The sequence below is a fragment of the Lepidochelys kempii genome, chromosome 13 (assembly GCF_965140265.1).
Source record: "Lepidochelys kempii isolate rLepKem1 chromosome 13, rLepKem1.hap2, whole genome shotgun sequence".
NCBI lineage: Eukaryota > Metazoa > Chordata > Testudines > Cheloniidae > Lepidochelys > Lepidochelys kempii.
This window is the reverse complement of record NC_133268.1, coordinates 4,851,168-4,878,961: the sequence shown is the minus strand read 5'-3', so window position 1 is coordinate 4,878,961 and position 27,794 is coordinate 4,851,168. Positions and strand designations below refer to the sequence as shown.

The 27,794-nt window shown below is 49.6% G+C and overlaps 1 protein-coding gene across 2 annotated transcripts in view; it reads left to right on the top strand.

Moving 5' to 3' along the window:
• Positions 1–2,036: 2,036 nt before the first annotated feature.
• The window catches only part of RGS19 (regulator of G protein signaling 19), a 53,440-nt gene continuing 27,682 nt past the window's right edge, over positions 2,037–27,794 (top strand). The window contains exons 1-3 of one of the 2 annotated variants that reach the window (XM_073308996.1): positions 2,184–2,584; positions 20,645–20,716; positions 27,550–27,766. Coding sequence is in view for 1 of the 2 variants with exons in the window: in XM_073308994.1 (XP_073165095.1) it covers positions 2,076–2,162 (87 nt within the window). In the remaining variant the exon portion in view is untranslated. Of the gene's footprint in view, positions 2,163–2,183; positions 2,585–20,644; positions 20,717–27,549; positions 27,767–27,794 lie in introns of those variants that run through there. The other variant, XM_073308994.1, reaches the window with a different exon arrangement.

Below are 27,794 nucleotides of genomic sequence, written 5' to 3'. Positions count from 1 at the left end.
AACAGGCTCCCTTCCCCCACCATGGAAATGCAGCTGGCTCTGGGGCGGGTATCTATAGCTATTAACAGGAACAGCAACACTGCTCATCACGTTCGCTTTCCCCAGCTATTCCGTGAAAGCCTTTGTTTCCATTTGCCTTTCCCTAGGCAAGGTCATGGGGGTCTATGGCCCTGGCACAAGGGCCTGCAAGAGGGCAGAATCTAAACAATGCCACCTGCGACCCAGGCTGAGGCTATGTTGTTTTAATGAACACTGAAGTCTTACCAATCGTTATATATTCGAAAGGGCCAGCTAGCCAGCATGGCCTGGAGATGCGATGCAGTGCAGAGCTGTAATCTCCAGTGCCATCGGGGAATCCCTCGCAGGGATCACTCTCTTGGCTGAGACAATGGAAGACGCGTCTCGTGGTGGAGTTGGGCGACACCTACTGGATGAACTCAGTATTACCGCCCACAGCCAACCGAGCCTGGAATGAATGCGTCCCGCGGCGTACATGGTGTGGGGTGTGGACAGCGGTGGGTATTTAATTCCGTGACTGTGCAGTTCCTCACCTGAGCCCCCAGGTAAGCCAAATGCATTGAGAAACTCTGTGGCGGGACGATGACAGACTCGTGGCTAAAAATACTGCGCAGGTAACAAAAGGGGTGCTTGTTTTTAGGTCTTTACACTTGATCTGTGTAAAATTAGCCACCTGAGAAGGTTTGCTGGTTGACCCATCAAAAGCTGGGCAGATGGAGTTGGTCGCTACTTGGAGTCTTTAGATGCGTCTAAACTACAGTAAACTATTATAACCAGTCGCCAAACCTGCCCAGGTGAGATTTCCCGTTCCTTCCTTGACTCCCTTTCAAAACCCTGCCCAGGTGAAGTTTGGCCGCCCCCGAATTTGCTCCCAAATGCTGGAATTGGCGCGGTGCCCTTCTAAGGGGAGGGAAATGCGCGTTCCTCCGTTACAGCTCGGGGCGGGGAGTGGGAAAGGGTTGGCAAAACACCTAAACCGAATCCGCTCCGGGCTCCTGGTTATCCAACGTGGCGCTCGTGACTTAACAAAGACACTTTCCTTCCCCAGACTCTATCTGCGTCTATCTGAGAGGGAGATAAGCGGGGCTCGCTGCCTGGAGCAGAAACGCCTCAGCTCTTCAGACACAGGGCTCCATTGTCCGGAATTTGGGAGCCCGTCCGATCGTCTGTCTAGAGCGAGCGCTTGCCTTTAAAAACATATGATTTTTAAGCCAAATGTTATTGTTCCTTTTACCAATAGGTCAACTGAGGTGGGGGAGGGGGGGGGCGTCTAGGGAGGAGCTGCCAATTAAATCCTAAAGCAAATCCAGCGACTGGGAATTGAATGGCAGGGCTGGGGGGCGGGGGGCAGGGGGCAGGGGGCAGGCTGACAGCCGCATCATTGAAAGCGGGGGGGGTGTGCTTTGTCGATTTGGGAAAGTTTATGCTGGAAGGGCCCGATCCTGCCCCCAATTGAGGTCGGGGGGGGGAGGGAGGGGCTTTGCGACTGATTGCAGACTCGGGCCCTAAGGAAGCAAAGATTCCCCCGGTGCCATGAGGAGGGGTGCGAGCGGATGGGTGGAAGGGGGACCGTGTCGATTCTGCTGGGAACACTCCGTCGAGAATATCCAGAGGCCTTGTGTTTGGTACATAAGGTCTGAGCGGCTGGTGCCTGCGTCTGACCGGGGGGTCCTGCTCCTCAACCGGGGGGGGGGGGGCTGTCGCGTTGGGTTTTCACTGAACCAGGCACATCCCGGCCTATTCGGAACGTGTCCTGGCACAGGCGGAATGTGTACGTAGCTTCTCCCAGGGAAATGGGTTTAAAGCAACCAAAGGGGACCATTTCTCCCGCTGGAGAGGATGCAGTTTTGATGCACGCTTTTTCCCCCAGGAGTTTTATTGTCTCGTTTTTAGTGACAAATACTCCCCCTTAAACGAACAACCCTCCTGATACGGAGAAACCACTCTTCCTCGCCGCCCCCTTCCGCCCCCCGCCCCCCACTTCCAGCCAATGCTGCCCCAAAGACATGCCCGCTGATCACAACCTTTGCACTTGCAAAACGTGCAAGGAAGGAAGGATGCGCTCTCCCGCCCGGACAGCCAAGGCAAACATCAAATTAATGCATCTCTCGCCGAGGGACAGAGGCAGCGTGGTCCAGCTGGAGGTTAGTTGCCAAAGTGGCTTGCAAGGCAACCCTGGAGCAGCGAGGGAGGGAGGGAGGCGCAAACTTCGGGCAGAAGGTGCCCCGGCCCGTGGCTTGGTTTTGCAGAGGAAAAGGCAGTGGTGGAGGCTGGTTCAGGGGCCGGTTGCAGAAGGCGCAGGAGCGGCGCTTGCCCCTGCCCCAGGCAGTGCCCGGGCGGCTGCTTTTTGCCGTGAGGAAGTGCAAAAACGGCATGCAGTTGCTTTAGGAAGTCAATCGCAGGGGCCGGGGGACGCGTGCGCAGTGCAGCCCCTGCCAGCCTCTCCAAGCTCGTCTCTCTAAGGGTGTCGATTCTGGAGCTAAAAAAAAAGGGGGGACGGGGACGGATGTGCCTCAGCAAAGGGAAGGAGGGCTGCGCTGCTGCGGGGGACTCGGATGCACAGCTCGTGAGTAAACCCCCCCCCTTTGCACCCTGGCTCTGCAGCCAGGCTCCCCCCACCCGCCACGGCCCGCGCTGCTGCTAGAAATGTGTGAGCATTGATGCAAAAATCTTCTTGCTTCCCTTTTGTGTGAGTGGGGAGCGAACGGGCCAGCACCGTTTGTGCAAGAGCCGGGGAAGAAAGGGGTTTCCTCTAAGGAGAAAACACAGCCCAGCTGCAGATGGGGGGGAGGGAGCGACCCCAACCTTGCAATCCCCCCCCCTGCTCGCTCTGAATTGCAAATCCTCCATTCCCAGTGCATTGCTTGGGATTGTATCTCCTGGGAGGTGGACGCTAAACCCGCCCCCCCCCCCCGTTGGCTCCCAGCCTTGTATTCAGTGGGGTGGGCTCCCCCTGGCTGCCGCCGTCCCTTTTTACCCCCCCCCCCAATGCATCAAGTGCTGCCGGTAGCCTTGTAAACCGCTGCTGAGGGAGGGAGTGTGGCTGTCTATTGGGGAGGAGAGGCGTAAGCCCCCAAGAGCCGCTCAGCTTCCTGGGCAGCATGAATTCCAGCTGAGCTCCTTTGCATTTGCATCCTTTCTAATGAAACCCATGTGCAATGGATTGCAACTGATTAGAGGGAGCGGGGTGTGTGTGTGCGCGCGGAAGATGCAGATAGGCGATACGGATGCGGGGGTTGTCACTGAATTGCATGCCGACTAATGGGGTGGGGGAAGCCCCAGGGAGGAGGAAGAGCTCGCGGGGGAGGCGCTGCCCCCTCCCTCCCCCACGCCTTTGCCGTCTGTCTGACCCGGGGATTTGCCTTGCATGTCGCGTGGCAGAGCTGTCAGCTCGCACGAGGCGGGGAGAGGCCGGGCCCCTGGCAGCTGCAGCTGGCTCTGCTGGGGGCGTGCAGAGGCTGCCTCGGGAGGAGGCTCTGCTGCCCTGCAGCCACGCAAAGCCAAGGGGGGAGTGGGGAAAAGGATCCTCCTCCCCGCCTTGCTGGTAGGAGGCTTCCCCCTGGAGCAGGCTGTGGCAGCCTCTGGCACTGCTCGGAGGAGGGGAGAGGTCTCCCAGTGACCAACCTCCGACCCACCCCCAAAGGTAACCCCGTGAGTCAGGACTCCTGGGTTCCCTTCCTGCTGATTCCCTGTGTGACCTTTGTGTAAATCACGTACATGCTCTGTGACTCAGTTTCCCCATGTATCAAGCAGGGTAAGGATACCTGGGGAGTGTGTGTGTTGGTGGGGGAATAATAGACTGGGGCCCTGACCTTTGGGGGGGTCTCGGCCCTACAGGAGTGTAAATAACATTTCAAGGAGCTGTGTGGATCTCAGATGGGGTAGAGAAGTGCAGGCTGTTCTTGTGGCTTCATCCCTTTGAGCATCACCTGCGGAGGTGCCTTGGGAATGGGCAGGTTCCTCTGGGAAGCTCGGATGTCTCGGGAAGCTTCCTCGGGCTGTTGGTTTGGCACAGAGCCAGGGCCTTTTTAAAGAAACTAAACAAAAAGTGTTCAAAGTGAGTGGGAGGGATTTCCCAGCTTGTAGGGGAGTTCATTTCCCTCTCTGAATACAAGGCAGTCAGCTCTCTCGGAATGATTCTTAATCACCATCGAATGTGTGAAGAGCCGGATGCTGCTGCTTTCCGCCTTGGGAGTGCGGTGCACCGAATGGCAGGTATTTCCAGGCTGTTTTACTGGGGGCGGATGCCACTTCAGATTCCCCTACACAACGTTTTGCCCACCAGCCCTCCCCGCAAATGACCGGAGCTGCATGCTAATAAAAAAGAGTGCTCTGCAGTAACTGACCAAACTCCTTCTTCCTATAAGAGGCGGTGAGCAGGGTGGTCTCTGTAATATAGTTCAGTAAAGGCCTGTCTGTTTCCATATTATGGCACCAAAGCAGGCCTGGAGAGGGTGGGAGTGAAAAATATAATGAAGCAGTCACTTACAATAAGGCCTGTCACAGGTGCAGGGCTAGCGGCGCCTCTCTCCCCCCCTGGTCTCTGAGGGCACCCCCGTAGGTATAAGGCCTTGTGTCTTTGCCTATCCCGGGACGCAGCTGTACCATTCTCCCATACTGAGACCAAGCCTGGGCTAGGGTCCTCTGCGCATCAATTGTGCTTACCCAGCAGATCCAACTGAGTTTGGGTCCCAGTGGTTCTTTCCTGTGGGAGTCTGGGACCAGTGGTATTCAGTGACCAAAACAGACTTCTTAAAACCCCAGCGGTCTTTGTTCCTGTTGTCAAAACAAACCAGTTAGAGAAACAGGATTTTGATACAACGGGTGGTGTACACATGTCTGTCGTACTGAGAGGTGTACTGTCCCTGGTGGCAGCCTAGACAGGCCTAATTTCTTCAGAACCGCCTTTCCCCCTCCTGCCCCGGTGGCTGCTCCCTGAACAACTCCCCCTTCTCTTGAAAGAAACCCATTTTAAACTGCCAGAATTATTCGGTTCGTCTGCATTTCCGGGCTTGGGCCCTTTGGGACAACACTAGTTTTGCAGGTTGGCTGGGAAGGGGTTAAAATCTTCAAAGCTGACAGTCTGGGCCTTGTTCCTTCACTTTCAGACGTTGGCTGAGGAGCCCTGATCTTGAGTCATTCTCTTACTTCCTGCTTGTTTTTCCTATTAAGCTAAACCAATGTGTGAGTGTCCACATGCCAATAACCAGGTCAACGTACACTATTCATAAATTATTACAGAGCAGCTCCAGATCTGTCACAAGGCCTACGAAGAGGAAAGCGGGAGGCAATTCAGTTTTATTGTTGCCTTTGCACTCAGTTTCCCCTGGGGTTCAGGGCATCTTTCCACCCTGCTGTAACCCTGTATGCTCCAGAGTTTACTCCTGGTCCACAAGGCTTCCTTCTACTTGTTTGGTTCCTTACTTGGCTTTGCATAGGCACTGCATTCTTAGAGTTCACAGGAAATATTTTAAAGCGAGTGATTTAGATACTTCAGTAAACAATTTTTTTTAAAAAAATTTTGGATAGTACCAGTAATTACTGAGAAACAGGGTGAGGAAGAGGATAAACGGGGGTGGGAATCCCCCAAACATTTCATGGTGGTGTAAAATTGGAAGTTGGGTTGTGCACCAGGTAACTTTATAGCAATTCTAGCAAGCTTTCAGAAGTTATTGGTGGCCAGTTACCAGGAAACTTGAAGTGTGAAATATCTTAACCTGCTCAGGATAATTATAATTGTCATCACCCCACCCTTGCCAAAGACTTCTTAAAAATTCTGATCTGCAGAGTGTCCTCTTTAAGCTCAAGCTACATGCACAATTGTAACCATTATGAACGATACCAGGGCCCCTCCTAGTTCTAGATAGGTGCTTAATTTATTCGTCGCAGCCAATCAAATTATTTCCCTGATTGCTTAGTGCTCTCCATCACGGTTTTGTCACTGCTTTGTATTTCATTCCAGTCCATTCTGCTTCCGCCTTTTCTCTTCTGAGTGGTGACCGAAGTATTTTATTCTGCTCATTTTTGTCAGTTCTTTCTTAATTCTTTAAATCCAAGCCAGGCAGGCCCTGGGGAGTTCTTGTGCTTTTGCTAGGGCTCAGTACCAGCGCTGGGTGTCACTAGAAAGCTGGCTGCAGAGTGTGTAATTAAATGCCGAGTTTCTAGAGGCGTCATGCCATGTGCCACGGTTCACCCTGGTAGCTGCTGCATTCTGAAGAATCTTGTACACAAATCTCCGCCACAATGTTTCACAAGCAATAAGTAATGAAGCAGAGTTGCAGGAAAGAGATCTTTATTGAGCATGCAGAGAGGCCACGGTTATATGCTGATGCTCTGGAGTTTGGGAGCTAGCAGTCTGGGCTCTGTTTGTTACTGAGCTCCTGGAGGACACCTAAGTAGGTTCCTCCAGAAACCTGACCTTCTTTCTCCAGTTCTGTTCAACATATGTCTCCCCCCAGCCCCCCAGCCCGGAATTGTCACACTTTTGGGAAGCTAACTTTTGCTGTAAAAACATTGGGAAATGATGATACGGACATCATGGACAAAGCAGTTTTAACATTCAGGGCCCATTTCTCCTTGAAACTGGTACTGACATACTATGAAAACGGGACCATGAAAGTGGGACCAATTGCCAATTAAGAAAGAAAAGCAACAATTCTGAACATTTCAAATTTACTATGAATAACATGCATTTCTACGATGCCATCTTATTGAATCATATAATCATAGGACTGGAAGGGACCTCGAGAGGTCATCTAGTCTAGAGCCCTGCACTCATGGCAGGACTAAGTATTATCTAAACCATCCCTGACAGGTGTTTGTCTAACCTGCTCTTAAAAATCTCCGATGATGGAGATTCCACAACCTCCCTAGGCAATTTATTCTAGTGCTTAACCACCCTGACAGTTAGGAAGTTCTTCCTACTGTCCAACCTAAACTGCCCTTGCTGCAATTTAAGCCCTTTGCTTCTTGCCCTATCCTCAGCGGTTAAGAAGAACAATTTTTCTCCCTCCTTCTTGTAACAACCTTTTATGTACTTGAAAACTATTATCATGTCCCCTCTCAGTCTTCTCTTCTCCAGACTAAATGGAAAATGCCCTGACCCTGCAAAGACTTATACATACGCGTAACCTTTTTGCATGCGAGTAATCCCGTTGAAATCAATTATGCATGCGCTTAAATTTTTGCAAGGTCAGGGCATTAATGTGGAAGCCAAACATGCTCATGCCACTCCTAAAGCTATTAGTGAGTCAACACAAGCTGTCAATACTGTGTCAGATTCAGTAGTATGTAGTCAAATGGGACTGGGGATAAAACTATGCTTATGAAAAACGTTTGGTAATTAAAACACTCCACAGCTTGCAGTCAATAAAAAGCCATCTCTGAACTTGGGCTCAGTCTGCTACCTTTCTCGATTCCCACGGAGTGATGGGGGATAGATCTTTTCTCCGCTTGTGTTCAGCTAGAAATCCATAGTTTCCCCTCTTCCTCCTGCTTCAGGAAAGAGAGGTAGAAACACATCAAATGTGGTCGCGGGATTTCGCATCCTCCTGGCTGTATATGGAAAAGAAGGCCTTATTGTTCGATAGATTGTTTATGTGGCTGCAACACACAAATCTGGTTCAAGAAGAGGCGTCTTCCTTCACAGGTGTGTCTGGGAAAGACCGAGCAGCACTGTGATCCTGCTGGCACTGTGAATTGAGAAAGTTGAGCCTTTCTGAAGCTTGTTTTTAGGTGCTTTCTGCCTCCCCCGATCTCTGCAGGAGCTGCCTCCAACTTCTGGGCTTGTATGGTAGGGATGCTTCACAGCTGGACTGTTATTTCAGCACTGACTCTGCCGCTGTCTAAGAGTTACGGGCATTCCGGAGAGTGAAACCTCACTCAGTGTGATTGGCTCATAGTAAACGAGTCCTGTCATGGTTACTGACAGTAATGGGTTTAGCCCTAAATTGCAGGGAACTGTTCGAGTCCTCCCCTGCCCCTGCCAAGCCTGTGCCTTTGGACATTTTGTGAAATCAAGGGATTTCGCTTGAACAAAAAATGTTATTAGGACCATTAGAAATGAAAAAGGGGTTTCCTGACCTTGGGAAACTGTGTATTAGGGAGTTGGGTTATATAACAACTCGCCTGTCCAATTCTCCAGCCATCCTCCTGCTTCTGACAAGAGTTTGAAAGGTGTGGTTTGACCCTTGGAAGGTGCTTCATTAACATACCACGGGCTTTTGTGTGTTTTTAAAAGTTTGTTGCACAGAATATGTCATGCAAAATTTTAAAATACAAACTTTTCTCCTTTGCAACGGTGCTGAAAGTTTGCTGTACTGGTACCGTATTGTGAGTGGGAAGTCAAAGCCTGAGCCCCCCCTTCTTGCTGTGTGGGGCTGCAAAATCTATGTCAATGATGATAGCTCTGAGGAAAGAAAAGCAGCTGGCCGGCTTGTGTTAGCGAGGCTTGTGTAGACAGCCTGCTCTGTGGGAGCTGTGCCTTGCTGTTAACGTGGTGTATCAGAAGGGAAGTCAGATAGCCAACAAGAAGGGTTTCTTTTCCCCTTCTGTGTCTCATGCACAGACACGAGACTGACTAGTTCTTGAACAGTTTCCTCCAGCAGAAAGCAAATGTCCAAGCACTGTTTTGGATATAAGTGCAGAGAGAAGCCAATGGGTATGAAGCAAGGAAAGCTTGAAGCTAGCTCTCCGAAAAAGAACTCTGTGATACGGATGCAGCGTCCAAGGCAGAGAAAGTTCTTTTGCTTGCTGTGAGTGACTTTAGTGCTAGCGAGAGGTATTTTAGTGACAGTCCTGCAAACTGAACTCCTCTATTCTCAGAACTGGTGCAGGCCCAGCTCCTCAAGACCACTCTCTGCCAGCCAGCCTCCAGCCTGACCTAGCCCTTCTTAGTTCTTTGTGAAGAGCCCTTCGCGGCCTGTCAAATCCTGGGCCTCTACTGAGGCTGCCAGCAAGGGCTGCAACTGTAGTGTGAACTCCCGGGAACATGGGCTGAGACCTATGCAATTCGTTGTGTTGACTGTTGGTGATACTGACCCCATTTCCCCCCATCGTCTTGCTCAGGCCTGTAGCAAGTAACAACTTCCAGATGTTATCGACATGAGGTAGAGCGCGACAGATGACGCTCCGGGTCGAAAGCTCTCTGTGCCGTTAATCCCCTGTCCCCCGAGCCATCCACTTTCACATTTGCAAAAAGAGTCAAGATCCGGGGAAAGGGAGTGACCAGAGGCCATTTCTCACCCACCTGCACTGCTTTTTCATGGCCTTCGAGTAGACTTTTGAGCGACATGACCGGAGCAGCATTCCTCTTCCGGAGTCTGGTGCCTTTGTAGCACTCCCAACTCCTGCTACCGGGGCAGCAGCAGCAGAACCGCGGTGCCTCTTCCCATGACAGTACTAGCCTTTTAAACGCAGTGTCATGTCTGATGACCTGCCTAGCTCAGAGGTGCAAGCGGAGGGCAGGGCTCTCAGTTACCCATGGGTATGTGTTTGTGGGCTAAGCAGGAGGAGGCAGAGATGGTCTAGCTCACTCTCAGTACTTGGGAGGGGCTCAGAAACCATGGTGATATGGAGGGCATGTGATCAGTCTGGATAGATGGTCTTGTGTGGAGAGACTGGCACCATAAAACATGAGGAAGAATGGTCTTGTTGTTTTCTGGCTCTGCCACAGCTCCTGTGGGAGTATGGGCAAGTCACCGGGGCTCTGTACCTTGCTTTCCTCACCTGTAAAATGTGAATAATCCTTCCCTACCTCATGTGCTCTGGTGGTAGGCGCCCCCCCCGTACATGTCTAGGTAAAAATGAACGAGGATAGAGATGGAGTGGGGAGCTGGGTGTTGGGTTAATTGGCTTGCTGTTTCATTGGTTTCTAGGGGTTGTGGTTTACAGGAGGTTAACTCTCACATCCTCATGACACACGTGTGTTAAACTCCTGTGTGCAGCCTTCAGAGAACCAAGAGACTCCCCCATAGCAAATAACTCATTAAGCCAGTTGACAGGTTTCAGAGTAACAGCCGTGTTAGTCTGTATTCGCAAAAAGAAAAGGAGGACTTGTGGCACCTTAGAGACTAACCAATTTATTTGAGCATAAGCTTTCGTGAGCTACAGCTCACTGAGCTTTTCTTTCTAGGAATGTAGCAATTGCCGGGCTGGATCAGACCCAAGTTCCGTCTTGCTCAGTGTCCTTTCTCTGATAGTGGCTAGCACCAGCTGCTTCGGAGGAAGAAGCCTTGCAGATGAGATGACCCTAGGAGATAATCTTCCTCTGAATCCCAGGAGCTAGAAGTTGGTTTATGCCCTGAGTGTGGGGTTTTATAGAACTTCGAAAACTCTTGCTTGTTTCATTAGTATTTGCTATGAACTCTGGGTACTCTTGCTATGCATATAAATGTCTAGTCTTTTCCTGAAGTCTGTTGAGCTCTTGGCCTCAGACAACTTGTGACAGGGAGTTTCACAGGCTAATTTTGTGTTGATTGGGAAACTGTCTCCTTTTATCAGTTATGAATTTGCCACCTTTTAATGAACAATCTACCGTCTCTAAACCATTTGTTACATTGTGATTGGACTGATTATCATTGAGAACTGTTTTTTTTCCTGGTGTGCATTCTGACACTTACAAGTTCAATTCACTTTGCTTGTATTCACTTTAAACTTGTTCTGCCTGTGAATGTTCCTAACGGTTCGTTTGCTAGAAAATGCACAGACATCAATCACAAGAGGAAAAGGTGTGGTGTGCTGGGGACTAATGAGCTGGGCATTAATTTAGAACAAGATTTGGGATGGAGGATGGCCCAACAGTCACATGCTCTATTTAAAACTTGACCTCCCTTGTAGAGAGAGCTTTTTCTCCAGCCAGTGCTCAAAGCTTTTCATGAGACCTGATTCCTTCTCCTTTGCAAGGCGTTTGGGGTTGCCACCTGGTCCGTTTTGTCTTGTTTTTTTTCAAACTGGCTCAGTGGTTTGCTTAGGTTTTTTTTTTTTGTTATCAGAAAGCCTTTGAAATGCTAAACAGACCCAAGTGTTTTTAACTAGGTTACTCCTCATATGATTAAACATGGAGGATGCTTTCCTGGATGTTTACAGAAAGTTTCCAGAACAGTTGCCATGTGTTAGTCAAAGGGAACGTAACTAGAATTTTCCATGGAAAGCACCATGTCCGCAGAGGAGGTTGGGTTTAATAACATGTTGCACGGCAGTGTACAAAGAGTGGCTGCCCAGGAGTCCTCCTTCCATCCCACCCAGGGCTCGAACTTCTTACAAGAGGAGAAGTGGCATAAGATTGCTTCCCCCACCTTCAGTTCAGCACAGAGGGATGTTGCGTGATGCTAGAAAGGTTCTTATTTCATCCTTGCCCTTGGGAGTTGGACTGATACCTGCGTGTGCTGGTGATAGTGAAGAGGACCTGGTGCTGCGATCGGTGAGCCTAGCAGTGGCTTGCATCCAGGCCTTTGAGTTAATTGAGAGAGGTACGAGCATAGGCCACGCATTTCCAACTGTGTGTGAAAGAAGGAAAGGCCATTTGGACGGCTTGGGGTGCCTTTTGAAGGGGTGGTCCTTAAGCCTGTGGCTGACAGTTCTAATTTCTCTTCATCCTTGTGCTGATTGTAAGGGAACCACTCTGAGCCTCATCTCCTGAGATGAAGTCTTGAGGCTGAAAGGTGTTGCAGGTTGCCTTCGCTTTCTCAGCATATGGGTCCAGGTCTTACCTTTCTGTTACACCTCTGCACCCCCTTTGAAGACTGGAGGGCAGATCCTCAGAGTCTGCAGGCATGGCCAGGTGTAAACGGAAGCCAGAATTCCCCCCAGGGTATTGACTGGTGCTAGTGTTGCCAGGACTCAGATGGGGAAGAGATGCAGAAGGGCCTGCTGATGCTAACTGCTGTGGAAACTCTCACTTAGTCTTGGAATGGTGGTGTTGCAAGGGCTGCTGGATGCAGCAGTGGCTCACAGGGAGTCGACTTGGAGTATTTTGTGTAGTTTATTCCCATAAGTGAGAGGGTTGGATTCGCTTAACACCACTAGTGAATTGAAAGGCAGACTCTGAGTGGAGAGCAATGGAGAAAAAAGGCAAATGATGGAGATTGGACCTGTTGATTCAGGTTCAGCAAGGTTCTCTGGAGCATGGGTATAGTATTAGGCTCTTGCAAATTTGGTGCTAACCACAACCCTGTAACAGAGTAGCTGATATCTCCTGGGAAAGAATGCTGTGGAGTCCAGAGCCGTTATGCCCGTGCAGGGCATGGTCTCATCTTCTGTGCTTTGCTTTGCTTGTTCCTAGTTATGAAGAATTAGTTAATCGGTTTCCGCTGCTCAAAGTTATAATCCCCTTGTTTCAGACATTGCTGCTGCTTTCTGTGGAGGTCACAGTGATGGCAAAAGCAGAGACTTAGACTTCAGGTAGGGAATGAGCAGATGAACTTCTCTCCACCATTCCTATTTGTATGCACCTCCCCTGAGCAGCACATGCTGAGAGACGAGAAGAGAAAAAACAAAAATAATCTGCCTCTTCCCACGGGATAAAATCGCCTCCATTCTTCTTTCTGCCCCACCGGTATGGAATCATAGCAATGCAGGGCTGGAAGGGACCTTGAGAGGCCACGTAGCTCAGCCTCCAGCACTGAGGCAGGACCAAGTAAATCTAGACCATCCCTGACAGGTGTCTGTCCAACTTGTTCTTAAAACCCTCCAGGACAGGGATTCCCACAACCTCCCTTGGAAGCCAGTTCCAGAGCTGAACTGTCCTTAATAGTTAGAAAGATTTTCCCAATATCTAACTTAAATCTCCCTGCCTGCAGATGAAGCCCATTGCTTCTTGTCCTATCCTCAGTGGACATGGAGAACAATCGAACACCATTCTCTTTATAACAGCCCTTAAAGTATTTTAAGACTGTTATCAGGTCCCTCCTCAGTCATCTTTTCTCAAGACTGAACGTGCCCAGGTTTTAAAACCTGCCCTCCCAGGTCAGGCTTTCCAAACGGTTTGTTTTTTGTAGCTCTCCTCTGGATTCTTCCCAGTGTGTCCAGTATTGGACACAGGACTCCAGCTGAGGCCTCCCCAGTAGAGGAGGACAGTTACCTCCCGTGTCTGACATATGACACTCCTGTTAATACACCCCAGGATGATGTTCGCCATCTATAGTCCTGAACTGTTTGTACATCTGTAAGCTATGAGCATAAGGTAACTGTAAATAACCCATTTACCCTGCATCTTTCTTGGAAGTTTCCAAGCGTCTCTTGCTTCTGGAGAGAGTTTGGCTTGACCGCTCCTTCCCGACCTGAGCGGCCCCCGGGCCTCTTTTTTTTTTTAAACAGTCAGGGAAACCCTCTCTTGGAGACTTCCACTGTCTGACCACAGAGGGGAGAGCTCTGATGCCTGCAGCAAAAATACACCTTGTGGAGTACGAGGGCACCTGGGAAAAACCGGTCTGTCAGTTCTCCCTCTGACTTCCCCTGCTGAAAACTGAGCAAGTGCCGAGGTTAGGAAACACGGGCTCAGGGAATAAGGATGGGTGCTGGCAGGTGAAAACATCAGTGACAAAAGAGGAGACTTGAGATGTTAGGGCAAAAGATCTCCTGTGCCAGGCTACAGTAGCTTGAAGCTAAGCAGATAGCTTTAACCATATGTGTTAGGAGCTGATGGGGGAGATTTTATTTGGTTATTATGTGTGTTACCATAGCACCTAGGAGCCCCATATGTGGACCAGAACCCCATTGTGCTAGGTGCTGTATAAACACAGAACCAAATGACAGTTCGTGCCCCAAAGAGCTGACAATTGAAGTTCAGGTTCTCATTGGTCTGGAGAGAATAATGGGATAGCCTTGTTTAGTCGGAGATTTGGGGCAGTGTTCTTCAGTTAAGTTTTAAGAGTTCCCGTTTGTCTGCTGTTGGGATGTGTTTGTTTTTGTGGTTGTTTTTTTCATTTCAGCCTATTAAATGAAATCTTCCTATGCTTAGACACAGTCACTGATTGCATGCCTGTGCAATGCCCCTCTGTGATGGGTTGTCCCCCTGGGGTGCAGTCTGGGAGCCGGGAGAAACCACTGCCCCCCTCTAAAACACACAGCTGGGTTGGAGATTCATCCAGCCTCACCCAGTTGTGTGTCTTAGAGCTTCCAGACTGCATCCCAGGGCGTGACAATGCGTTACACCCTCCTTTCGGTCCCCTGTGTTCTGCATGCATTCAGTGTCCCCTTGCTTTCATTGCTGAGAATTCCTTACTGCCGCAGTGAAGAGTCATGGCAGTGGGGCTGCAGAGTCACCTACACAAATCCCACAGCTTTTCCAGCTTCCCTGCAGGATTAATTTATTGCATGTCCCCCAGGGTGGGTGTGTCACACACCGGCCATGCTTGGGCTCTAGCAGGCTGAGGAGTGTAGTTATCAGAGACACACTGGGCAAAGGAGCTTTGTCACCTCAGGCTAATCCCATTCCCTGTACTGCCCAAGGGTGGGGCATACAAGTTATGTTTTATATATTGCTGCCTTCTGCATGAAGCAAGTGCGAGTGGTGTCAGGGACTGGGCTGCCTAACGTAACCCCTGGAATGCACCTGTAAACCCAGTTAAAATACATTAAAAACCACACGCCCCTCTGTGTTTAGGGCCAGTGCTTTGCGTCTCTGCCACCTCCTACTGACGGCAGCTGGAGAAAGTGCACTTGACTCCCCTTGTGAGGGGAGGGAGCACCTCTTTGCTCAACAGCGACCTCTCTGGCTGATCAAGGTAGGGAAGACAGGCTTCCACCCACTGCAAAGCCAGCAACCTGCCGAGCCACGTGGGGAGAAGAGGGAAATGAAGGGCTGGTCAGGGCTGTGCTAGGGATGCGGTGCGTGGGGGGCATGCCATTACGGAAGCCTCTGGGGGCATGGACAGGCTTTAAAACAACTGAATGTGTTCAAACCAAAGAGTCCCTGAAGAAATGACCGCATCCGCTAATGTGTTCAGAGAAGGGGGAATTGCCGTACTGTTTCAATAACACACAGCATCATTTGCTAACCTGCTTTGCAAGCTGCTTAGAGCAGGCGTTCCAAGCAGCAAGCAGGGCTGAATTCTGCTGTCTGGCCCATGGCACTGACATATTGGGTGTATTCCATGTTTCTTCCTCTTGCGGAGCACCCAATAGTGACGGCTGGGAATTCTGCCTCTTGGAAAGGGGGCAGAGTGGAGAGGGGCGGCGTGGCTCTGAGGGCAGACAGTTGTGCTCGCTAGGTACTGGAAGCGTTGTATAAGGCGCACCCTCCGGAGCGAGTGCTCACTGCATACGGTTTTGAATTTGCGCTGCCCTCCTTGGAGGAGGGATTAGGGTTCCAGGAGGCTCTTCATTAAGCGTTTTTCATCGTTGTGTGACTTCCTTCTAAAGGCCAGACTGGCGCTGTTTTGTGCATGTTTAAAAAATAAAAGACCCTCTTAGAATTAATAAGAGCAGGCCCCTGTTCAAAGCCCCTTGCCCCTCCCCAACCTATAGGTAGACCAGAAAGGACCATTAGGTCATCTCATCTGACTTCCTGTAGAACACAGGCCACAGGATTTCTTCCAGTTATTCCTGTCTTGAGCCCAGTAACAAGCATTTGACGAAAGCATATCTTCCCAAAAGGCATCCAGTGTTGCTATGAAGACTTCAAGTATGCTTTCTTGGGTGCTACAAATCCTGGGTTAAAGTGGATGGGAAACCTCTTTAATTGGCAAAAGCATCTAAAGGAGTTGGGCCCTCAAACACCCCTGGGCAATTCAATGAAAATCAGGTGTCTCAACCCCTTAGGCTCCTTTGACTATCCCAGCTGAGACAACCAGCACGTTTTCCAAGGAAATAATCATCTAAAAGGGACTCAGCCCCAAATACATGTTGAAAGAAAGAAAATGAATGTTGCTTATCTCAGAGAGAGTGCAAGCCCACTGTTATTCCAGCAAAAAAAGACTTGATCAAACTCGCTTACTTGGATAACAGCAGCTTAGCCAAAATGTCAGTGGTTTCTGGCGTTCTTGCCTGATATCAGCATTGCTCAGTTGCATGTGAGGTTTGTTTTTCTAAACATTCATATGGGTTGAGTCTCCCTGTCACTGGTGGCTCATTTCCTTGGAAGATGCGCTTAGTCACCTTCTTCTTGTCTTTAACTCTGAGTTCAGATGACAAAAACCGTTCTTAATGATTTGTTCCCCCTCCTGGTTGTTGTGATCAGGGGGTGTATTTAAAGTGGCAATGTCAGATCCATTTCTTGCCCCGAATAATAATAATTGTAACCAACATTGAGAATGTTATCATTTGGCAATGTGTGTCTGGGTCCACCCCCAAAATATTAATTCCAGGACTGGAAGAATTGAATAAAAACATGGGTCTCCTTCATTTTTCAAAGAGATGCCCAGGATTTAACAGGCCAATTGGGGCTGCGGGAAGAGCGGCCAGCACGTCCCTTGGCCCGCGCCTCTTCCCACAGCCCCCATTGGCCTGGAGCAGCGAACCGTGGCCAGTGGGAGCTGCGATCGGCCGAACCTGCGGACACGGCAGGTAAACAAACCAGTCCGGTGCGCCAGGGGCTTTCCCTGAACAAGGGGCAGACCAGCTCTGAGAACCACTGTCCTAACTGGATCCACATTTATCTGTTTTTTTTTTTTTTTCATTTTTTCTCCCTTCTCTCTTTCTGTGCAGGCTGGTTGATGCGTGTTGGTTGATGGTGCCATGCCTTTCAAAGAGAGTTCAAGTATGCCTTCAGTTCAGTTGTAAGCAGATGCTAAACAAATAATTATTGATTGTTAGACATCTTTTATGGAGCATCAACGATTGTTTAATAGCTGCCTGTCTGTCACAGTGGTATTAATCCTCCAATAAATATGCTCTTTAACCTCCACTACTTGTCTTTTAAAATTTTCAGTCAGGGTTGGTTATTGTGTGTGCTGCTTTTACTCTACTTAGTAATTACTTACGTTTTTATGGAAGTGTGAGACTAAGGCAAGGTGCTGTAACAGCCATGTATGGATTGTATTGTTAGACTGCAGTACAGGTTTTTCTAATGAACGCTGAACACACTGCAACTCCGTTAGGAGACTCCCATTAGATATGTGTAGGGAAATGAATTTATAACATAACCTACTTCTTTGGGTGACTGTGTTGTCTTCACTTCCCATCTGTGCCCTGAGTTGGCTGGAGCTCATCAAACTCTAGGGATGTCACAGCTTTCTTGACAGTGTTAAGCAGGGGTATCAAAATACCTTTGGAGACCCTGTGCAATTAATAAATATATAACCTAATATGTGCGTGCCTCCTAGAATTTCACTGCTGCTGAGGAAACTCAACAGGTCCCTAGAGGAAAACAAATTCCGCAGTGCTGAGACATGTTTATGGCTGAGACCTTTCAGCTAAGACAGATCTTTTGATTCGGAAGTTCTGTATGCCTCCTCTTGTTTGATCAATCTTCGCTGGTTCAGGGGACAGGATCGCGGTGAAATTTGGCTCCCCCAGCTGAAACAGTTTTGCAAGACATTAGCCACACTTGTTGCTTTTCACCCCTTACAAGATTCTGCTAGATTTTAACGAGAGCCATTCCCTTTCCCTGCCTGCTACCCTTAGAAGTTTAGTGCTTCTGTTCTGTTGCTACTGTAGCTAAAAAGGGCTCAGATACGTGGCATTTTATATAACCCTGTATGGCTGTGGACAGATTTAGGACAAGACAGTCAAGTACAACTTGGTCCCCCCCCCCCATTTCGTTCATACAGAGGTACGGTCGCATGCTGATTGTTCACAAGCTGTTTTTACAAGTTGCTGATGAGCAGACTGCGGCTAATTCTGTTCCTTTTTATTCTGAAGGAGTTCAAAGTGGGATGAGTAAAACATGCTACTGGATTCCCACCACTCCAGTGGATACAAAATATATTTGGACCTCCTCAGCTGGCGTAGATTGTCACAGCTCTGGTAAAGTCAATGGAGTTGTGGCAATGAACACTAGCTGAGAATATGCCCCCTTATGTGGTTTGAAATATACTCCATTATCCTGTGCTTTTGATCAGCGTAGGTGGAATCTCAGGGACAGTTGCTACAGATTATGGTGAGAGTTGGGTTTTGCCCTCACATCAGAACACAAGCTAGGCAAATCGGTTTCAGGCTTTTAACCATTTAAGTGCTGCCTATTGTGGGATGTGGGGTAAAGCACCCCACGTAGGTATATCGGCTTTGCAGCACTCTGCGTGGTGGAGCTATGAACATAGGGAAGAGTTGTCATGCTGCACTATCGTCATACAGAGACTGTGCTAGCAAACAGCAAGGGAAGGGTTAACAGAGGCCAGGTTAGGGTTAGTGTGTTGGACTGTTCCCACAGCCATGTGCCCTCTACAAATCCAGTGGGTGAAAATGGCTGGGAACCCTGGAGCAATCTGATCGTTATCAGCAGACCAAACGTAGAAATTAGGGTTGGGAAAGATGGATCCAATGATAGAGCGCTGTCCCCTCCCCGCCCCCTGCGGCATGAGGGTTCCGAATGGTGAACGGCTGGAAGGAAGACGCATTTCTCGCTCCTGTGTAAAATCATTGGCCACTGGCAGTTGAGCTACATTGTTGATAAGGAGATACCTGAGTAGGAAGAGAGGAGCTTTTAACAGCTCTGCTGGGATCTGTCTGCTGCCGGCACAAAGGAGAGGCCTGATTTTCCAGCAGGCAGGTAGACTGGCAGCAGTTGTACACCCTACCCCAGTGAGCCTGTGCGTGTCTCTCTCTCCATAGGTTTTGTTGGTTTTAACACAGATCCGGTTGCCTGAGCCCCTGGGCTCATATTCCTTCTGGATCCAGTCATCCCTATGGTTTTTGTGCTGAGGAAGAGGCCTGCAGCAATTCTTAGGGCTGCCTAGTTACAGGATGAGTCTGCAGTTGAGTCCTACGGGTTGCCCCGGCCTATGGTGTTCCCCGCTGCCATCTCTTAATTTCTCATATTCCATTGTGCTGAAGCCTTGATCCAACAACGAACAGGAACACACATCAGTAAGAACTAAACCCGGGGGGGAAACTGTGCTGAAAACTGAAAATCTGATGTAGAGATGGCAGCCACAGAAGAAGTGGAGCTGCGAGTAATGCTGCCAGGTCCGGGGAATGACTAGGGCTAGTGAGAAGATGGTCACTGAAGGTGCAAAAGTTCTCTACCTGATTCAGCCAGGGCAGAATGCTGCAAACTCAGTTACCTGGCTAGAATCACTGAACAAGTAGGAGATGTCTTGGCTTTCAGGTGAACTAACAAGTCAGGAGGGTGTTTAGACAGGTGGAAGGGAGGTGAACAAATAACTTGCAACATGTAACCTCTTGGACAGACTGTTGAGCATCAATCTCTACTGCCTTGCAATTTGGTTAGTCGCTTAAACCTGTGCAAAGCAGGTATTGAACATTGCCTGTGGTATAGAATCCTGATCTGATAGTGTTTGATGTCCCTTTTCACAGGCTTGTATGACAATGCTTGGTGTGGTGGAAAATTGAGACCTCTCCCTGCTTATTTCTGTTCACAAGGAGGTGTCCGAATTCTTGAATATTTTGCGGGCTTTACCTTGTGCAGATTCACAGTCTGCAGGTCACTTATGGGCAGTCTGTTGTGAAATATAAAAATGTAGGGCTGGAAGGGACCTTGTGAGGTCATCATGTCCAGCCCCCTGCACTGAAGCAGGATCAAATAAACCTAGACCATCCCTGACAGGTGCTGTCCAACCTGTTCTTAAAAACCTTCAATGATGGAGATTCCACAACCTCCCTTGGAAGCCAACTCCAGAGTGTAACTACCCTTGTAATTAGAAAGGTTTTCCTAATATCTAACCTAATATCTCCCTTGCTGTAGATTAAGCTCATTATTTTTTGTCCTACCTTTAAATGAACGTGGAAAACAATTGATCACCGTCCTCAGCCCTTAACAGATTTGAAGACTGTTATCAGGTCCCCACTCGGTCTTCTTTTCTCAAGACTGAACATGCTTTTTCTCATAGGTCAGGTTCTCTAAACCTTGTATTACTTTTGTTGCTCTCCTCTGGATGTTCGCAGTCCCTATTGTGTTGATTAGTTACGTAGTTTTGACCAGTATTCTTGCTTAAATTGCGTTTAACACAAGTGTTCACCTCTGAGAAAGCTCTAGTGCTGATGAGAAAGTGAAAGGGTTTTAGAGTCGTGACCCAATCAAAATTTACTCTCAGATGTGAGTGAATATTCATGGGGAAACATGTTCCTCTGTTGGCTCAGCTCTGATGCCACGTGCCCGTTTTGGGTGGGATTGGCCTTCTTGGCTCCCCCTTCTCCTAAAGCAAGCTCTGTCCGAGTGTCTGGTTCATTGGGTGAAAAGAGGGGGCAGCAAGAGAGGCTGGAGGTACAGTGGGAAATAACACCCATTCTTTATCACCAGCCTTGACTGGAAATAACTTGGTTCGCTCCTTCTTTTCTGGTTAAGGCCTAGGCCTCCCTCCCAACCCTGAGTCTAAAATAAGTGTCTGGCTTTTAGTTTCTGTTCTGGGATGCCAGCACAATTGTTGGATGGTAAAAAGATCCCATAAAAGTGTCTCTCCTCTCCCACCAGCTGCACAGACTCATCTGCATTTGTTGCTGGAAGCTGAATTTATAAAAGTGATGAAATGCAGAGGGGAAATTAACAATACTTTGCTTTGCACTCCAATAGCACTGGTCATCCGGGGATCTCAAAGGACCTCACAGACCCTAAGGAGCCAGGCCTCGCTGCCCAACTTGTGAGGTAGGGATGCATTACTCCCCCCTAAGAAATGGGGGAAGGTGGAGGCTCGGAGAATTTACATGATCGCGAAGGGTCAGAAACTTGAGCAAGGCTTCATGAGGCAGGGGGCAGAATGGTGGTTGGGGGCTTGCATGGCTCACTGACAAGCTACTATTGACTTTGCTCCCAAGGAATTTATGGTGTAGGTAGCTGGAAAATGAGGTTTTGTTCTGAGGAAAACTTTCCTTTTTGGGGGGGCCGAGATGAAAACCAAAATATTTTGGTTTTCTGAAACGCTGCTGTGGTGCCTCCTGGGAGCTGTAGTTCAGATACCTCATACTCCCTATTGTGTCTGTCGGCCAGGTTTGACTGCATCTTGCATGACGCGCCATGGGCTCCCCTCTTGGTGAGGGGAGGTGGTGTATTATGGCAGGTGCGTGGTTGTGGTGCATCCTGGGAGATGTAATCCAGCTGGGGAGCCTGGCCCAGAGAGGAGAATGGGAGCATGCGGCACCTGAATGGCAACTCTCATGAGACAGTATGGTGGCATTTCAGAATTGAAATGTTTTCATTTCTAGGCATTGATTTTAGACCAAAAAATCAGTTGTTTTCCCCATGTAAAGTAGATGCTTTGAGAGAGAAAATGTTCAACCGCCCCTAGTTAATTGATCCAGGAAATCATATGTTAGCAGCAAGTGAAGTAAATGGCCCTGCCTCTATCCAGGGTGAGGACACCTCCCCCCCCCACACCCCTCTTTTGCCAGCAGTGACAGATTTCCCCACTGGCGAGTGCCTGCTGCTCCCCACAGAGAGAGGGGCTTTCGGCTGGGACTGCTGGTTTTACCACAGAGAGCTCTCCTGAGCTGCTGTCGCTTCCACTGGTTTGATCCCTGCCTCCCATTTGCTCCCTGAAGAGGTGGAGAACAAGTAGAGGGCCACTGAGTGTTTAGCTGATGAGGGGGAAAGGAAAGCACTAGCTGGCACCTGCCAGCCAAGGCCAGCATTAAAGTTTAGTCTGTTTCCCTTGTCACCTTGCGGTGATGGATTCTCGGCATTATCTCAGTGTTGGGTGTTGATGGGCTTGGATTTGGATGGAGCAAGTTTCGAAGTCCTTGCACTCGTCTCTGGGAGGGCTCGCGTCCCTGAGAGACTCCACATGGGTAGCTCCATTGTTCTTGAGGTGCACGGCTGTCATGGCTGTGGAGGGAGAGACAGCCCCTTGAGTAGCTTGGTCCCCATTCATGGTGGGCTTTGAAGATCAGGGCCTGGCCCTTGGACTGGTTCAGGTATTAGTTGGGGAACCCTTGCAACGACAGTAGCGTGGCAATGATCGGTTCCTATTCTGGGCTGTTAGTTGGAGCTCCTGTTTGCTAAGGATTGGAGGAGAACAGCGAGACCTAATGGCAGCACCGTTGCCCCAAGCAGCCAAGATGGTGGAGCACTCTGGGTTTCTCTCTTGGGGGCTGGCGTCCATGGCTTGTAACTGTCTGATATGTTTTCAAGCTCCACCTTCTTTTCTTTTTTTAAACTACATTGCTAAAGAAAAATATGAACCCTAATAATAGCTCGTACAACTTCCTGTACCGCTGCCAGGTAGCAAGTGCAGGCTGCCGAGGCTGTGAGACAGCCATCGCGGTGCGGGGTGCCGTCATCTGCGTAGGCAGAGTGTTGCTCACTGCACTGAGACATGCCAGGTGTTTCGGAGAGCAGCTTTGGGAGTCCCTCTGGAGCAGTGGTTCTCAATCTATTTACCACTGTGGGGCGCATATGCAGCTCTCTGTGTGTTATGTGGGCCTCATCCACACAATGTGTACACTACTTGTATGTCTCCGAGGATGTCACGTGGGCCGCACATGTGCTGATTGGGCCGCAGGTTGAGAACCACTGCTCTAGAGCCTGGAGCATTCGAACTGCTGCATCCTGTCCCGCAGCAAACGGGCGTCACCAGCATGAATTTTGTCATCAGATGGGATTTCTTCTCCATCCCCATCCCTTATATTGACTCACTCAGTTTCCAAGCACTGTGACTTCTCTGTCTCTAAAGCATCAAGTCCAGTCCCAATGTAGTGTTACAAAATAACCTAGGGCTGAGTCCGCAAACTTCTGCCTGCTCCATTAATTTCACAGTGGGACCGCTCTCTGAGCGCCTGGAAGATCGGCCCTTGTAGTGTTGCTGAGCTCCTAGTAATCTGACTGCTGCGAGGGGAATGGGCAGGGGATCAGAGGAGCGGTACAGTTCCTGTGCAAACGGCAAGAGCACACGGGGCTGATCTGAAGAGCGAATGCTGCGTTTTCCTGCCTATAGGGGCAGGGTGGGGGAACTGAATAAAGCTGTCCTGAGTGCACATGGGGTGCAGAAATGTCTCTGAGCCTGGTTATGTTACCTGATGCCATGAGTTAGCGAGTAAGCAAACAGACATTCTGACTGGAGTGTCGAGAACTCTTCTCCCTAAGGGATGGCATAACACACACCCCCCCGCACACACACACCCTTGATTGTACAGTGCAAATTGGTGTGAAGAGCATAGCTGAATGTCGTTGAAATCCTGCGTGGGAGGCTGTTCAGTGGTCAGAGTAGAGAAGTCTTGGGGAAACCCTGCTACTAACTTGTGTGACTTGGGGCCTGTCTATGAGCCTCTGTTGCCCAGTCTGTGTGCTGGGGACATTTCCAGCCCCTTTGGCAAAGTGCACTGAGATCCTTGGATTGAGAGCCCTGGATTGCAAGAATGCACTCTGCTTGGGGACTGCATTTCAGTCCCATTCAAAAACATGAGCCAGTAACATAGAATCATTGGGTTAGACGGGACCACCAGGGTCATCTGGCTAGTCTAACCCCCCTGCCAAGATGCAGGATTTGTTGTGTCTAAAAATATATAGACTGCAGCTGCCCAGCTTACATAGCAATTTAATGGTGGTGCATAATACACCTGTGCTTTGTAATCTGCAAGGGCTTCCCACTCAGTTCTGGGTGAAATTCAAGAAGCTGATTTTGCCTTATAAAGGTCTAAACTGTTTGGGTCCGGGTTGCCATAGAAACTGGTGGTTCCCCTCGTGTTCCGGCCCCACACGCAGTGGGGGAAGACCCTCTGTTCTAGAATTTCCCCTGACTTGATCTAAAAGAGTCCGGATTTGCTGATGTTCCAGGCACCTCGAGAAGCTTATTCGCTCAGGCTCTTCCTAGGGGCCATCTGGTAAGAGGAAGGGTTTTTTTTTGTTGTTGCAGGGAGGACGGAGGACGAATCTTCTAGTGGTATTGGCATTTTGTCAGCATGATGTTTGTTTCTCCCTCCTCTGTTAGTGTGTGTTCAGAACGCACTTAGCAAGAGCCCTAGGTGCAATATGTAAAACTGAAAACATTTCAGAGTGGTCGTCCGGGCTCTTCAGTGTAACAGTCCTTGGAACTGTTGTGAGTTGCTGTTTCTTTCATGTGACTGCAAGGGTTTGCGGATTGCCACAGTGTGAACTTGTGAAGTCTGACTGTCCAGCTGTTTGCCACTTATGGTGTTTCCTTTGTTAGCACTGAAGGTGTCAGTGTTTTGAATCAGAGTCTCCCACCCACGCGTGTAGTTTCAACTTTTCCTGCATCCTTCAGTGAGTCTGGTGTTGACCTCAGTCCTTTCTAGCTCTGTAAAAGGTCATGACAGACCAAGGCTTCCTCCCTTTGTGGGGGGAGCCAATAAATGCTTATTTGGACCACCTTAAGACTGAAGGAGGTTATAGAACCATACAGCTTCAATTGCTTTTATGTAGTAACTGACTTCAGATGGAGTTAGAACTAGACTTCAGATTGGGCTGTAATGGGTGGAAAGGAAAGGCTGTGTCCTGCGTGGATCCTGTTGGCAGAGATAATAATCTGGGATAGTTGGGGGCGGTGCCTGTGAGCGAGAGCCGCGCAGAGCTGCTTGCATGCCTCTGCCTAGGAGCCAGACCTGCTTGCCACTTCTGGGGTGCAGTGCGGTCCGCAGTGCTAGGACAGGAGGGAAGCCTGTCTCTGCACCCCGGCTGTGCTGCTGACCGGGAGCCGCCGGAGGTAAACCCATGTCCTAATCCCACGCCCCAATCCCCTGCCCCAATCCTGAGCCCCCCCAACCCTCCAACGCCCCTTCTTGCACCCCAACCCCCTCATGCCTGCACCCCCAGCCCAGAGCCCTGCCCCCCCCGTACACCTCAATCCCCTGCCCCAGCCCTGCGCCCCCCACAAATCCAGAGCCCCCTCATCCTTGGCCTCATCCCAGAGCCTGCACCCCCAGCCCAGAGCCCTGACTCCTTCCTGCACCCCAACCCTCTGCCCTAGCCCAGAGCCCCCTCCCACACCCTGAACCCCTCATTCCCAGCCCCACCCCGCAGCCCTTACCCCCGCACCCCATTCTCTGCTCCAGCCCTGAGGCCCCTCCCACACCCCAAGCCACTCATCCCCAGCTCCACTGGGTTGCGGGTACCAACAATTTTCTTCAATTGGGTCACCAGAAAAAAAGTTTGAAAACTACTACACTAAATGGATGTCTCTGATGATTAGCAGAAACAGCCAGGGAAGTCCTGGAAACCCACATGAAAGGCCAATTAGATTCATGCTTATGATACACTGGCAAAAAGATAGGTGTCCTCTAGGAGAAGTCCTTCTTTAAACACTGCCGCTTTCCTCTGCTGGGGGACAGCGGTTCACCTGGTCCCTCCTCCTGTGTAAACAGCAGCTGGTGATCTATGAAGTGGTGTCTGCTGGTTTGATTTGGGGGAGCCACTGTTACAACTTCCCAGGCACATTCTCTGGAGCTCCGCTCCCCTGTGTTGTGTCTCATCCATTGTTCCTGTGTTTTACACCATGTGGTCTGTGTGACTGGGCTGGGAAATTCAGTTACCTCCTCCCCCCCCCCCCCCCCCGACCCTTGTAGACACAGCTAAGTTGACGGACGAATGCTTCTGTCAGCCTAGCTACCGTTGCTCAGGGAGGTAAAGTTCCTACACTGACGGAAAAACCCCTTCTGTGTACATTACGTCTACATGATGGAGTTAAGCCAGCATAACCACGGCGATGTAGCAATGCTGGTGTAGTCTCTGTACCGTAGACAAGTCTCCATACTGTAGACATACGCTGAGTGGCATCTCTTTGGGAAGAGAGGCAGGAGCATGCTTGCCTTAAGGGGCAAGGACAGGCAGTGCCCTCCTGGGGGATGGGTGCGGTGCTTCATGACCATGGGAAGGGAGGTGCCTTCTTGGCAAATTGAGAAGCGGGTGGGCCTAACCAGAAAGCTGTCACACTGAAAAGGGGAACCCCTGGTTTTCCGGCACAGTGAAAGAGAATGACTTTGCAAAAGGAACCCTTTCTCTGAACCGCTTGCCTGGGCTGAGCCATGGGATGGCTGCTGTCAAGCTGGTTTGGGTTTTAAGTGTGTGGGTGTGTCATGGAGTAGAAGGGAGATAACTGGTCATTGTGCCCCCTCGCCCCCTTTCGAAGCTGAAGAAAACAGCTGGTGTTGGGCCTTGCACTTGACTGATAACCCAATGCTTCAGCTGGGGGAAGTGCTCTCCAAGCACAGGCACCTGGAGATCTGGAAAATCAGCTCAGTTTTTCTTTGGCTATTCAGATCAGGACACCCACCCCACGGCACACTCCCCACCCTGTTGATCTCATCGCTCAGGGGCCCCTACCCCAGCGAAGCTGTAGAAATAACATGTCCCATGCGCTTTCCTGCTCACAAACCTCTGTGTCATTCACTTTAATTTGAATCCCGTTTTTGCCCGTCATGCTATGGGATTGCTTCTTTCCAGTATTAACTGAAAATTGGGATTTGATTGGTGCTGGCATTTCAGGGTCTCCCTCTGGCTATGCCTCCCCCTCTGGAAAATGCTGGAATTGGTGACATCAGCAGAGTAGGGGAAGCCCAAGCATGGCAATCTCAAATCAGTTTTCACTTTACTTCAGTCTTGGGTTAACACTCCAGGTGCAGAGCTCTCAGCCGGTGACAGTGCGTGGAGCATTTCATTGAAAAAAGGAAACTGAGGTTGCATTTCTGATTGTGTTTTTCTTTGAGTAACTTGTGGCCAGAAAACTCAAAAGAACCACCCTTACTTTGTGTGTAAAGCGGGAACGGCTCCTCCTTGGTTATGCACCGGTAACAATTTGTAACTCAGCACTCAGATCCGTATGGGATGAATCAGAAAGTGAAGGCCCTTTGCGTAGGCTGAGAACAAACTTCTTTCACTCTTGTTGGTAACCGGTGCTTTATGTGAAAGGCCCTTGATTCCTGACTGCGGCTTTGAGTGATGGAAAGTTAGAAGCAGTATTGCACGCCTAGCATCATAGGCGTGCTGCTCGTGGAAGGGACAAGCAATGTATACGTAATGTATGAGGTATGTTCGGGCTGAAAATTTGGCTCTTATGAGTTACCCTGGCTTGTTACTGGGAAAGTGGCCATGGGACTACTAGAGACCTGTGCGGATCATTCAATAATGCCCGTTCCAGGTATTTCCAGCAAGCACTAAACTCGTGCGTCTGTGGGTCAGATCAGGTGGGGGCAGCTTCTTGGTTTCCAGTTGTTGGGGGCGTTAAGCTCTCAGGCATAATGCCTTGCTTTTAGCTTAATGGCGGAAACTCTTGGGAAGTTGCTTGTGTCTCACAGGATGTTGTTATCTCAGAGTGTCTGTCTTTGTAGCTATGCCCATAGCTGGCTGTGTGGGGACAGTCTGTATTGTACATGGGAGCACAATACAGCCTTCCGAGGCACTTGAAGTGGGCAGAAAAGATGATTGTGAAGTAAGTGGAGTAAGTTTTGCACCATTCCTGTCCTTGACTTTGATCAGCGCTGTTTTTTTTTTGTTTGTTTGTTTGTTTGTTTTTTAAACATCATCCTTCCTAGGAAAAGCAAAAACTCAGGCAGTAATTCCATCGGGGTATATATCTTTCCACTCCCCAGTAAAACATTGGTCTAGTAAATGTGCGAAACACAAGCTCTGAGTTTCCTGGACCACGTCAACACAGATGGGAGCAATCCGGGGACGGGCCTGTCAGCTTTCGCTCTGCACAGGAAGGCACACCGGAGAGGAGAACTCATTGATGGTGCTTTCCCAAAAAAGGTCTGAACTCTTCATTTGATTCTGCCAC